Source organism: Tiliqua scincoides, chromosome 13 (assembly GCF_035046505.1).
Source record: "Tiliqua scincoides isolate rTilSci1 chromosome 13, rTilSci1.hap2, whole genome shotgun sequence".
Taxonomy (NCBI): Eukaryota; Metazoa; Chordata; class Lepidosauria; order Squamata; family Scincidae; genus Tiliqua; species Tiliqua scincoides.
The window spans coordinates 3983908-3998276 of record NC_089833.1 but is presented as its reverse complement, the minus strand read 5'-3'; the positions used below and the strand labels follow the sequence as shown (position 1 = coordinate 3998276).

The 14369-nt window shown below is 47.6% G+C and overlaps 1 protein-coding gene across 2 annotated transcripts in view; it reads right to left on the bottom strand.

Moving 5' to 3' along the window:
* Positions 1-14369, bottom strand: part of UBN1 (ubinuclein 1) — a 32210-nt gene that overhangs the window by 9766 nt on the left and 8075 nt on the right. For both annotated transcript variants that reach the window (XM_066640826.1, XM_066640827.1), the window contains exons 3-11: positions 12367-12453; positions 10397-10492; positions 9637-9771; positions 6825-6928; positions 5213-5648; positions 2414-2484; positions 1882-2011; positions 562-680; positions 221-349 (exon numbers count right to left, since the gene is read on the bottom strand). In XM_066640826.1, coding sequence (XP_066496923.1) covers positions 221-349; positions 562-680; positions 1882-2011; positions 2414-2484; positions 5213-5648; positions 6825-6928; positions 9637-9771; positions 10397-10492; positions 12367-12453 — 1307 coding nt within the window. The remainder of the gene's footprint in view (positions 1-220; positions 350-561; positions 681-1881; positions 2012-2413; positions 2485-5212; positions 5649-6824; positions 6929-9636; positions 9772-10396; positions 10493-12366; positions 12454-14369) is intronic.

Sequence of the window (14369 nt, the reverse complement as noted above, 5' to 3'; positions counted from 1 at the left end):
TGAACTACCTCACACACAGATGCAGCTGCCCAATCCACAGGACAACGACTGGCACAACTAGCTCAGCATAGTTTCTGCAGGCAGGCAGGCAGGCCTTATAGGGTCTCAGGAAGAGGAATTTACCAGCTCTGCCCAAAGCTGCCAGATGAGCCTGGAGTATTCTCCATGCAAAGGTAGGCTTTCCCACTGAAGGACAGCTCCTCCCCAAACCCCCCCCCACCTGATTTCATCGTTCCACTGAAACTTCTTCCGGGGCCCCATGATCCGCTTCCCTCCTTTGTCATCGTCATCTTCGTCCTCGGAACAAACCCGGTCTCTCTGCTCCTTGTCCTTTTCCTCCTCCAGCATCCTGAAAAAAGGAGAGGAGCACTGAAAGTCGGGCTCCTTCCAAAACTCACAGCCCCCCTGCAAGCACTCAGCATGCAAACCCTCTGGAAAGGTCAGGCAGGCAAGGAGGATGCTGGAGGAACTCATGAGGCATCAAGTGACTGGACCTCAACTCCTGCGCAAGCCTTGGGGATGCAGGGCAAACTCTGGGGGAGGTGCAACTTTAAGGCATACTTGGCAAATTTGGCCTGGGTATGTGCTTGGCATTCCTCCTGGTATTTGGCCATCTGTTCTGGCATGGCCCTACCAATGGCTTCCTTGAGTTTCTGAAGAGGCTCCTTAAGGCGACCCCCCTGCAGAGAAGCAAAAAGAAAGAGCAAAGTGAATCTCACCTGATCGACCTGCTCAAGTGTAACTGCACAGGCAGGCAGGTACAAAGGGGGATGACCCAGGGGAGAAAAGGCAGCATCCTCAACACCTTGAGGGTCACCTCTCAACATACAACGAACTCATACACTGACGTTTTTGGCCCTGGTTCCAGAAATAAGGAACCCTCTTCATGAAGACATCAGACTAATTGCCTCCTGATTTCAGTTTCAGGGCAGTTGCAAGACCTCTCTCTCCAAACAGTTATTGGGAAGCTCTGGGCCTTCTTCTGAGGCTGTTTGTAATTTGTACTCTTTTTGAGATTCCAAATACTGTGGTTTTTAGGAGCCTTTTGATGTGGTGAACTGCTTAAGGAAGTGGTATAAACAGGCCTTAAAGAAATCAACTCCCTCTTCCTCAGCAGGCAGGATTCCAAACCCTCCAAGTTAAAGAAAACGAACACCTAAAAATATCACTTCCCCCCCCCCCATTCTAGGGATGACAAAAGCAAAGAAGCCCAAATTTAACACAAGTTTGGGGGAGGGCAACTAAGGGCACAATCCTAACCAGGTCTACTCAAAACTAAGTTTTATTTTGTTCAATGGGGCTTACTCTCAGGAAAGTGTGGTTAGGATTACAGCCTATGGTGGCGAGGGATTTTGAAACCAAGTATTTGAGGTCGACGTCAAAAGAACTTGATATGCGTAGCCAGGAGAAGAGGAGATGTGATAGCCATCTTCAAGTAGCTAATTTCTATGGTTCCTGAGGGCAGGACTAGAACCAGGGACTGAAACTACAGGGAAGCCCTAGATTTAGGCTACACAAGGCTAAGGCTACACAAGACACAAGGCAGAATTCCTTAACAGTGAGAGCTGCCTGGCACTGAACAGTCTCCCTCACACAGTTGTGGACTCCCCCTCATGGGAGGCTTTCACATGAATGGTGGATGGCCACCTGTCAGGGATACTGTAGCAGTTGTCTGCACTGAGCAGGGGATTGGATCTTAAAGGGATCTTAAGGGATTGCCTTAAAGATCCCTTCCAACTCTAACATTCTATGATCCTTTAAACCCAAAAGCATGAGCAGCTATTAAGACAAGAGAAAAAAACCAACACTGTCTGGTCTGAAACACACACACCATCCCGTCCCCCCACTGACCAACGGCGCAGCCCTTCCAAGACCACTCACCTGCTCACAGAGGTAGAGCTTGCGGGCACGCTTGATCAAGGTGTCTTTGTTGCAAGGCAGGAAGGAGGCCAGGTGGGCATACACTCCAGAGCGGACCTGGCTGTTCAGCTCCCGGGTCTGCACCTCAATGCTGAGGGACATAAAAGGATAATGGTTCAGCTTTAGCCAAGAAGATTCTTCCAGGTCTTCCCTTTCTGATATCTGAATGAGGGAAACGAGGGCAAAATACTGCACAGCCTTTTGCGAAGGAAGGTTGTGTCCTGACTTTAATCAGTCACAACAAAGTTACTATCACTGCCATTCAATGGGACTCACGTCATCACTCGGTTCCTTAATCATGACTATCTAAACGGAGGATACAACTATAAGACATGGAGCCCCCTGAGAGGGGCTGCAACACAGGGCTGGTGCAATGCACACAGCCCTGTGTTGCACAGCTGCCCATCAGTCCTAACAAGGGACACCTTACAAAGCATGCGCTGCTCAGAGCTTTATGTTGGCAAAAGCAGCAAGTTGGGGACAGAAGACTTACTCCAGTAAGATGCTGTTGGTGTCCTGGTTGAAGAACTTGTGCTTGCTTTCGCCTTCAGCAGCCCTGGCAGCCTGGTTTGGGAGAGACAACAGGGAACAGTGAGCAGCCACCAGAGGTTGTGAGAAATTGAGGCAGGGCTGGGAAAGAGTAGCAGATCCTATGGAAGTCAGAGCACAGCACCACCCCCAAAACCAAAGGGATGCACTTGATCAGTATGTGGCACCAATTAGGGAGGGCATGGGGTAAACGACTACATTGCCACTGGCTCTGGTTATAGCAGTAACCACAGGGAGGCCCTGAGCTTGCCTTTTTTCTTCAGGAGGAAATTTCTCTGGCTCATTAACAGTCTCTGCTGACGCTAACAAATCAACAGCACAGTCACCATTCAAATCTATTTTTTAAAACTGTAGAATAATGAGATTTCCCAGCAACCTGAGAGTGTGTAGGGGTGAGAGAGGATGTTGGGCATGAGAGATATTTTACATACAGTCTATGCCTTGGCATCTGCGGGGTTCTGTAGATGGCAAAACCCGCAGATAATGAAATCAGCAGGTCAGGGCACACCAGACTACCAAATACAACCAAAGCTGTGCTCCAGTCACATCCAGAAGATGTTCTGAGACTGGGGAGACCACGCGCTGCCTCCCCAGGCCCCCAGAATGCCATTTCTCTCTCTCTCTCTCTCTGTGCGTGTGAGTGAGTGAGAAAGAGAGAGAGCACTCCACCTTGCTGCACGTGTTCTGGTTACAGAGATTTTCGCCCCCCCCTTCCCCTCTTTAGCCTGTTTGCTGGCTCAGGGGCTCCCGGAGTGTTACTGTTTCTTTGCAAGGGGAACTCTTCCAGGGTTCCAGGGTTATTTCCCTGCCTGGGCAGGACATACCCTTTTTGCAGTGTTTTGGGCTGCCTGGAAATGGAGCGAAAAGCCAGTGCAGGGCAAAGGAGGCAAAGGTGTGTGTGACTTTCGGTTCCCCCACCCCATTTTTGTTGAGACAAATTGGTAGATAAAAAATCCGTGGATAAATAGGTTGCACCTGTAGTTCACTTCGCAAAACATGCCTGATCACAGGTCAGGCTTCTGGTTCAGCAGGACTCCAGGGGTACCCAGGTGGTTGCTGTTATTCATTAACAACTTCCCCAGCAAGGCTGCGTTGCGCTTTTGCAAGAATTGAATGACCTTCTGCCCTCCAAGTGCAAACATTGCACTCCAGTGCTCGCATTGCTGCAAATGTCTCTGCTGTGAGACCTGAAGGGAAGCAGAAACCTGCAAGCCTCTCGGCAACAGGGAAATCAGCCTCTCTTTGGCTCACTGGCCAGAGGATGAAGGGTTGAGGGTTCCATGTATCAGGGATGTCAACCAGCCAAGAGTGGAGGCAAGGCTTCCCTGGCCACTGTGGCTCCTGTGCAGAAAAGCAGTGCCATGCTGCAGGGTCAACTGGAGAGAAAGGCAAGTGGACTGACCAACTGAACCCCCTCAGGTTCTCATGCTGTGCTGTGAGTGCAAGAAGGAAGAGAAATGGGCCACAGAACCCTCACACTTGGTGAAGAGAGGCCCTCACCCACATGAAAGAGTCAACATCTGTTTTTATGCTGTCAATTTCACATGCTCCTGATTGTGTTAGCCACCTTGGGCTTCTTTCGAACAAGGTGGGTTACAAATTCCACACAGAGATAAACACCATTATTGTGCTTATTGTTGCAATTAATTGTAGGATGTTTAGACAATCATTTTATCAAAAAGCAGAATATAAATGTTCAAGATAAAACATTTCAAATCCTCCACAGTGTAAGCAGCAATGAGGTCTGTATCAAAGGAACAGCACAATGGCGGCAGCACTCGTCTAGGAGGTCAGCTAGACATTTCAAAACATCTGGTCATGCTCTGTCATGACCAGGAAACAGCACCCATGAAGGGGCTGAGCAGAAGACAGGGTGGAACTTGTGCTGCTGGGAGAAAGCCTGGCTCTCAACAGCTGAGGTCACCCAGAGAGGGGACCCCCACAACCCAGTGGTGTATCCAAGCACTCTGTTGCTCCCCATATACATGAATTTTAATTTTTCATTAGATGTGTATCTTGTCTTTCAATCAACATCACCCTCTAAGCAACTTACAAAACAATACATCACCACTATAAAACCACCCAGGAACACCTCTGGCTGAGGCCAGAAGATGCCTCTGCTCTCTGTTCCAGTCCCTGGGCAACTACCTGTTAGAGGTGTGTGGGGGGGGGCTCTTTTGCAGGCAGGGAGGAGGAAGAAAGCATCGCACAGCTACTCTAGTCTTTGGCTAATGGTGGCCAAACTGCTATGCAGTTAGTCTTCAGGCTGAGCCTGCTATCTGGTTAGCACCCTCCATCTTATCACACACTGCCTTACTACCGTAGATCATAACTTTCTTCCTAGAATGGCTTCTGAACCCCTCTGGTAAACAACAGAACTGCTCCAACACTCATCCTGTGACCTCCCAAAATATATCATGGCTGGAGGAGAAGAAAAACAGGAACTTCCACTCAACATGTTCTTCAATCCCACCAAAGAGGTAAGAAAAGTAAAGAAACTTCTGACAGCTCAAGGTGACTCTAAGCAGGGCTAAAATAAGGTGCATAAATCATGTGACCCATGTGATCAGCTATGTGCAAAAATTTCTCATCCTGGTTGGCTCCCCATAAGACCACCTCTGCAAAACCCAAGAGACAGCACCAATCACCATGGAACCTGTTTATCAGCCAGAGCTGCTGACCTTGCCACATCAGGGGTCTCCTGCATGTGAACAAACTCCACATCCACTCAAACTTGGAGTACCTGGGTCAGTTCCTCGATGCGCTTCTCCAGCGGCCCAGGAAGTCCGTCAGGGATGGCGTGAGGCTGCTTGAGCTCCTGCTCCAGGCCCATGCCCAGAGGGTCACTCCCGTCCTCCATCTCATGGAAAGGACTTGCTTCTGGAGACTCCAGGAGGTGCTCCAGGTCAAGGTCAGTCAGGGAGTCCATGGCGGTGGCTGCCTGAAGCAATTCATTGTCACTAGTGTGGCCGAAGAGAGACAGGAGAGGGTCAGACACGGTCTCCGCCTCCCGCGGAGCTGGGGCTTCAGCCAGGGAGGGGGCAGGGAGCTTTGGCTCATCATCCCTCTTCTTCTGAGCTTCCTTTTCCTTCTGGAACTTCTTTAGCATCTCCTTAACACTCAGGGCCCCCAAATATTTCTTCTTCTTCTTCTCCTTGCTGGCATTCAGAGCTGTGAAGCTGGAAGGGAGACATGTGGTTTGAGGCTCAGGACAAACAAGGAAAGGAGATACAAGAGGGAAAAGCTCCTGTCAAGATCCAGTTAGCCACCCACCAAAAGCCCAGCTGGTCTCTAGATGGAACTTTGCTTACAAAGTGTTAAGCTGTACTATTATTATTATTATTATTACTATGAAGATGATGACAAAGATATTAGCATCAATCTGCTAGGGACTATCATGTAGCAAATCTCCCTCTTTTAAGCAATTTAACATTGAAGTAAACAGGTAAAAAATAATTTCAGGAACTTTAGTAAACAGGTAAAAAATAATTTCAGGAACTTTATTTCAATGCTTTTTGAAATCTGCATTTTTCAAGACTGAAATAATTTTGGGGTTTTTATTTTTGGGATCCACAGTCTGAGAAACACTGGCATGGACTCTGGAAAGGAAGCAGGAGCAAACCAGGGTCACTCCTAGCATACTTTGCATTTCCTGCTTCGATTAAAGAGCTGCATGGAGGAAGGGGCTGGTAGGCAGGACAGCTCTTTCTGGAGCAGCAGAAATTTGTTTACCACCCCCCCAGTGGGGCCGCAAACCGGTGACCCGAGAGCCAAGTGGTGAAGTGGTTAGAGTGCTGCCAACTCAAATAAGGGAGGTCCTGGGTTCTAACTTTCATACTCACTTTGCCAACAGTCTGAGGCTAAGAGGCAAAGAAGGAAGGCCCATAGCCAGGGAGACAGACCAGGGACAGACTGCACTTGCTCCCGGTGTGGAAGGGATTGTCACTCCCGGATTGGCCTTTTCAGCCACACTAGACGCTGTGCCAGAACCACCTTTCAGAGCGTGATACCATAGTCTTTCAAGACTGAAGGTTGCCAATACTCCATACAAGGCGTACAGGCTCAGTCACCAGGTCCAAGCCTCAGCTACCTCACAGGGTTGTTGTGAGAAGAGAAAGGGGAGCACACGTGCTTTGCTTGGAGGATACGCAGGCTTGGTTAAAAGTGATCACCAACTCCCTACAGAGGCAACAGCAGGAAGAAGCACCTGAGCCGAGTTGGCTCTTCAATCTGCTCTTATGCCTTCTCATTTTAAGGTCTTCCAAAGAATCAGACTCCAGCTGCCTGGACTGGCAGAAGGACGAGACACCCATCATTTCACAACTGCAGCTTTCATACCTACGGGAGGCTCTTACCCAGTTTTGGGATACTTTGACTTCTTAGATTTCTTTTCCTTGTCATAAGTATCGTCTTTCTTCTTCTTCTTCATCTTCTCTCCTCCTTCTTTCAACTTCCGTTTCTGGGTGTTGAGAAAAAAATAACTTAAGTAGCAAGTCAGAACAGTTCTCAAACTGCTCCATTACACCAACAGGTTTACTCTAAAAATCCAGGCACTCACACACTTGCCTGGATCCAGGTACTTTTGCCAATAAGAGATTATGTTCTGTGATGGAAAAAGGAGTGGCTGACAATGTGCTCAGTGCAGGACCAACTCCAGGAGGTCGGGCTCTCCAATGTCTCAGGCAAAGATCTTTCCAAAATCCAGAGACTGGGCCTGGGACCTTCCTTATGCAAAGCAGGCACATGTTAGAACTGAGCCAGTGGGTCTCTGACAAGGTGCGGCTTTGGGAGTACCTTCCCTTCCCCAGCAGGGGAGCAAAAAAGATTTTCCAGAAGGCCCTCTAACCCCAAACACATTGGGCTGGAGCTAAGCTGAAAGATGTCAAATATGCAAGAAACAAGGCTCTCCACCAGCAGATCTAATAGAGCCACCCTTCTTCTCCTTAGAATATAGATGGCTAAAAACTGTGGGCAGCAAAACAGGCGACTCTTTTCTTCCCATTTTCTGGGGAATTAAAACCTGCCAGCTGGCTGAGGTGACCTCATCCCCTGCAAATCATTCATTAAAGAAAGCAACAATCGCTACTTCCAAGACAAACAACTGTACAGGAAGTCACAAGCAGGACAATTTGTTCAGAGAACCTTTAGGATCATTACGACTTCTGTGCTGGCCAGCCCATTCCTATGCCCTGGCACCGCTGTGAGGTACAGTGGTGCAAAAATGGGGCAGCCGCCAGAGTCTCCTCAGGGTAAGGGAACAAATGTTCACACTGAGCCCAGGCAGCCCCATTCGGCAACCCCACTGAGCCCAGGCAGCCCCAGTGGGAACTAAGAAGGCCTGTGTAGGGTTCTGTGGCTCAGGAGGGGGCATAGGCATTCAGGTCTCCACCCCGTCCTGGGCCTGATCTTCCCTCTGGGCTGCCTAATTCTGTCCCCTCCTCGCCCAGGTAAGCTCCCTGTCATCTGGCTTACCAGTCTACTTACCACCCAGTTCTCCAGCAATGCGTCCTCCTGGTGCTGAGGCCCAGCGCAAAGTGGCACTGGCCTCTCCACTGGTGCCAGAGTGTCTTACGGCATTTTTACCCAGCACCAGTGGTGGGCCAGGAGTGCCAGTGGTAAGCCTGACAGGATCAGGCCTGTCTGTTTTTGGCTTAGCATTGATGTGACAGTTCCTGCTCCGTTTATAGGGGGATGCCAGTCATTTGTATAGCTCAACCTTGCACAAGTTTAACTAGAACCAAGATCCCAATCTACACAGTTTGCAGAGCAAGGCAGTAGAATTCTGGACAGTTCCACTTCAGGCTATTCCTATTTTAGAATACTTGCCCGCTGAAAAACACACATTGCATACAGTAAATGAATAAACTGGAGAGAAGGTTAAGTGCAGACTTCTCCCCAATTTGCTACACAAAGAATTTTCTATTTTTTTTAAAAATAAACCACTTTTTTAATAAAAAGGTTAAAAATACGGCTCTCCACCTGCTGTCTGGAGTGGAACAATCTGGAATTCTACCACCAGCCTCTTTGTCTAGAACAAGGGTGCCCAAACCCCTGCCCTGGGACCACTTACAGCTCCCAATGCAGCCCTCAGGGAGCCCCCAGTCTCCAATGAGCCTCTGGCCTTCCAGAGACTTGCTGGAGCCCAGGCTGGCCTGATGCAACTGCTCTCAGCTCTCAACTAACTGTTCAACTTCTTGTGTGTGGGATGAGGGCTTCCTCCATTGCTTGCTGTTTTACGTCTGTGGTGCTGCAGCAGCAGCAGTGAAGGAAAGGCCGGCCTTGCTTTGTGCAAGGCCTTTTATTGGCCATGAGCTATTGCAAGACGAGACCTTCATTCATTCATATAAGTTCCATCTCTAATGAATTCATTTATGTAAATTTATTCCAATTTTAAATGTAAATTAATTCTTTTTTCCCCAGTGCCCGATAGTGTCAGAGATGACGTGGCCCTCCTGCCACACCCCTGGTCTAGAATGTGAGGATTTGGATCTAAGCCTTATTGAGTTCAATGGAGCTTAAGGTCTAAGGTGGCAATTCTACATGCATTTACTCGGCAGTAAGCCTCACTGAACACATAGGACCTACTTCTAAGCAAATGTGCAAAGAGTTGGATAGCATACTTTTGTTTTATGATTAGATATGGTGCCCCTTGGTGGCATTTTGAGAAGGCTGGTCTGTTTGCAAAGTTTCTTGCTGGATGAAAGATGCCCAAGCCCCAATTCATAGCATGGGTGTTGCTTCCCTATGGCTCTCCCCCATACTGCACCAGTAATATGGTTCTAATGTGCAGTTGTGGGAAAAGGCATGAAATGACTGACAGCCACTTCCACAATGCTGCAGTAAAATGCACATTGGGGCTGGAGAACCATAGGAGTGGAAGGTCCACTCCTTTACATTTACCAAATGTAAAGTATTGGACAAATTTCTGAGCATGTGGTTTAAATGTTTCATTCAAGCACTGCTGTCTCTGAAAGGCACATTTCCAAGGAAGAAAATGGGACTTACTACTGGGATCTATGTTGTTCAATGGGACCTATTTCAAGGTCAGCTGATACAGGATCACATTCAGCAATCTCCAAGGGAAGCAGTGCCCCCCCAATCCATTCCATTTTCAGACACACAGTCACACCTCCCTGAAAGCCAGCCCCATGGCTTCATTCCACACACCTTCGGAGACTTCTTTTTCTTCTCTTTGATGTAGTCATCCTCTGACTCTGAAGCTTGTCGGAACTGTAGAGTTCCCGAGTTGATGTAAAAGCCTCCATACTTGGTTGTCAGTGAAGCTGGGACAAGCTCATCATACTGGGGGTGAGAGAGGAAAAGCCTTCAGCCTTCTCGCACAAACTGGATGTAGAATTCCAGCACAACCATATGTTCACCTTCCCAATAAACAGGCCTGATCCTTCTGGCCAAAAGAAAACACCAGAATCTTATACGGGAACCCTAGTGATGAACTTGAGCAGTGCCTATTTTCCCTCCTTCCAGTTCATCAGTCTTCTCAACTATGATGTTTTGGTCCAGATCCAGCACTTGCTTCCCCTGCCCCAACGTTTTGCTGCAATACATCCCACCACCAAATTGGTTTTTACATTCAAAACTGCACATTTAAAATTCAGGTGACAGCTGGTAGTTCCAGGGCAGAAAATGCAGTAGAAAGCACCAAACTTGTGTGCAGATGCCTTGAATGCAGGCACTAGGAAAGCAAGGGGTGGCTGAGACTCCAGGCAGGTCCTGTATCACTGAAAGACCAACTCCAATGCCCATCATTAGTCTCCAGCCAGATGGGAAAACAATACTGCTCTGGGAGTCTAGAATCGCTGCTACGGAACAAGTCTCTGTGTAGATGGGGCTATGGACTCTATCTGGGGGTACCCACTCCTGTTAGGATAGACAGTCCCATCACCTGTCCCAGAGCTGTGCTACTCACTGCTTCAGAATTATCAATGAAGGAATCGGACTCATCGTATCCATATCCCATATCAATCAAATCCTGAACACGGTCTTTCCTGCGCTTCTTTCCACCCTGAAATGAGAAAGACAGGCATTTATCAGTAATCGCTGCAGAGAAAGAACAAGAATTCACTTTGTTTTGATGTCAGCGGCCCACAGTACCTCCTGCGAGAGCTGAAATACACCGCTAACACTGAATTCGAGGACACCAGATCCACACAAACCGTCGATTTGTAGGCTATTTTTCTAACTCCAGCTTTGCTTTGAATTTCAGCTCCATGGAAGGAACAGACTGAAACCAGGACAAGTGACAGTTTCACCACTTCCAACAAAATAGGAAGAAAAACAAAGGAAGTTCCATGTTCTTTGGCTACAGCTAGATAGCTCTCGGGGCAGAGTTAGCAGAGGCACAGCATTAGCAGGCATTCAGAAGAGACCTTGCCCATACACATCTCACAGATAAGTCGAGAGCAGGTCTGGAGCCCAAATAATGGAACTTTCTATGACCTTGGATAACTCCAGGGTTAAACTTACGGGGGTGTCTGACTATAATTTTGTCTGATTTTACCAGAGGCCAGATCCAGAAAAATAACCTACCAGCAATTGTTACCTAAAGACTTTACAGTCTCTAATTAATTAAAAACACAGTGAAAGATCATAACATAAATTTTTATTTATTAACTTTTAATTCTGTTTTTCACAACCTTTTTGCAAACACTATTAGAGTAAGTGCCTGTAAACAACATACCAGTAGCATCATTAATCAAAAAGGTGCCTGATATGTTAAGCCAGAGGCTCTACATATAACATACAACGTGTAACACATAACTGGGAGTGTGCAATTCAATTCACAGTAGAGAGACAAGCAACAAGGAATGACTAAGCAAGTGCAGCTGCACATACTTGCAACCCTGTTTACTCAGATGTAGACCCACTGCTTCCCATGGGTGTTATTCTTAAGTAATGGTGCACTGAATGGTAGCCTGGGATTTTATTTCAGATAGAAATGAGGATGAGGTGTTTAAAAAAACCAGAACCCTAAACTGAGTGGGGTGTGAAATTCTTTGAAAACAACTTACCAGGAATGTTCGGAGGCAGCAACAAAAAGAAAAAAGGAGCCATTTTAGCTTCTTCTCCAAACTGGAAGAGAGATGAAGGGGCTTATGGGAGTTGTGAGGAGGCTTTGTGAGGAGTGCTGCACTTCCACAGCAGTAGCCCTCATACAGACTACAGTTCCCACAAGCACCTTCACTTCTCTTCCTGTTTGGAGAAGAAGCTAAAATGGCTGTCTCTGAATACTGTAATTACTAGTAAAAATTCTCCTTTTTCCTCCACCCTCTGTGCCCTGCTTCTCAGCCCAGTTCTACCCTTACACTTCACCAGAAGCCCCCCAGATTAATGTATTGACCCGGGTATAAGTCGACCCAGGTTTTCAGCCTCAATTTTACACATAACTTTTCTTACTTTTAGGTGCATATACATGATATGTCCCTGCTGGAAGTAAGAGAAATAGTATATCACCAGTGGTAACAGCTGCATATCCAGTGCCAGAAAGTCAGCATGTTAAAATTCAGAGTGGGGAGACTCCCAGTCAGCCATGAAGCTTATTGGACTATATCTGCCTAACCTACCACAGAGGGTTTGCGAGGATGCAATGGGGGTGGGAGGAAAGAACCTGTATACATCTCCGAGCTCTCTGGTGGAAGAGCTGGTTAAAATGTTCTTAATACAAAGATTCCATGAACCCTGGACCTCGACACACCACTCTCCTGGGCACCAGCGTCACAAGGATGACTGTAGCACTTAGTTGGAATTGCGGAAGATCCTAAAAAACATCCCCACCCTGGCATTAGATGCCATTGGTTTCCTTCTCTGTCACCAACAGGTCTACAAAGAGCATCCAAACCAAAATGTGACATGGTACATAGGAGTAAAAGAGAAGCGTACATATTTTTCTTCCAGCTTCCTAGCCAGAGCCTCAGCCTTGTGCCTCTCCTTTTCCACATCATTGAAGGGATCAGCAAGGTCTTTTTTCTGGAGGGAAAATAAAAAAGGGAGAGGGTCAGAAAGGAGACTTCAGACAGTTCTACTGAGAAGATCCTTAGTTTGGAGAACAGATGCTTTGAAAGGCTCAGAAGGGAAATTTCACTTCACAAAGGGGACATAACCCATCAACCCCTTTTAATGATTAAGGAGAAACTACCACCCCTTAATCTCCAACTACTAATTCAGGGTGAATTTTCCCTGTTGCGCATAGTCAGGCTATGCGTCAATTCTCTAGATCAGGGGTCTCCAAACGTTTTGGTCACAGGGCCGCATCAAGTATCTAGCACAGTGCCAAGGGCTAGAAAAAAAACACCTTAAATATAAAATTTAAATAAATACAACATAATTTCTCCAAGCACCAACACGTACCACAGAAATAAAGCAAACACTCAAATGGACCCCCATACACCCACCTCCCTGACCTTAAGAACACACTCTGGACATGACCAGAGTACAGCTCCGGTTGTGTTCAGTTGAGTGCTCCAGGGGCTCTCAGGGGACCACAGGTTGGCTGCGGGCTGGATAGAGGCTCACCATGGGTTACATCTGGTCCCCGGGCTGGGGTTTGGAGGCCCCTGGTCTAGATAACAGTTTCATCAACGTGGATAGTGCTTTACAAAAGTACAAAAAAAAGTCCTTGTCTCCAAGGACTCCAAAAAGTCCTTGTGAAAACACAGAAAAGGGAAGGAGATGAAGGCAGGGGTCAACAGGCGAAGACTATGTGATTAATGCTGCTGCAAGTCCATTGAATTAATTACAACAAAGTATCAGGACTAGCAGGTTGGGCCAAGGCATCCCAGAAAGGGATCTGAAGGAAGTCACTGAAGGGGCATCACATAAGTCAGAGGTTCTCAAACTGGGGCATCGTGATGCTACAGAGAGGTCCTCTGCCTGTACCACTTTAAGGGGTGAGGAGTGAGAAACACGATCCCCAGGATCGCACTGCTGTTGGGGGAGGGCAGGTACTTTCTTTCACTTATACATTGCAGCAGCAGATTCCTGGGGAGTCCCATGGAAGCCTCCGCAGGGCTCGCGGATGCACGAAGAATGAAAATATAACGATTGCGATCCACTTCCAGTTTTGTGATCACAAACCAGAAGTGGGTTGCAATCATTATTTCCGCATTCTCCACACACCAGGGAGCCCTGCGGAGGCTTCCATGGGACTCCCTGGCCCCCTGGGAGCCTGCTGCTGCAATGTGTAAGTGAAAGAAAGCCCCTGCCCTCTCCTGATAGCAGTGCAAACCTGGGGATCATGTTTCTCCAATACCCCTTCCCCTGCAAGGACTTACCTTGGGAGTTTTATTCCCAGGAAATTTCAGAACACCTGACATAAGGCATTCTGGAAGGCAGCTTCAGGCAAAAGGGGCGGCAAGGCAGAAAAGGCAGAGCCATTTAAAGGAGTAGGAGATGGCTGGAAAGCTGCACATGGTGTAGCTGGATAAGAAAGGGCCACAGGCAAGGATATATCAGGATCTAATATCAGGAACAAGATCGGAGAATGAAAAAAGGGTGAGGTCATGGCAGGGCTTTGATGGTAAGAATGAGAAGCTTGTACAGGATCCAGTAGCAAACAGGAAGCGAGCGTATGCTCATAACGAGAAATGCCTTGTAGTCAGAGAAATGAAAATGGTGCAGGATTTTGGTTGCCAAGTGCTGGGTGGGGGTTAATAGGACTAAGGTGAGGCAACAGAAAGGAGGTCGAGAGCTGGCACCCACCACATTCATTGCTCCTGGAATTCAAAACAAGGAAAGGGAGAAAAAAAAGAAAGCTTTGAAGGAAGGCGAGGAGAGAGATGGGCCAGGGACACTTATGTCCACTTTTCCACTCTTCCTCTCCATTTCCCTCTTTTGGAAATCAGGGAGCAAGAAAGAAAAAGGGGTGGAGGCTGATGTGCCAGTGT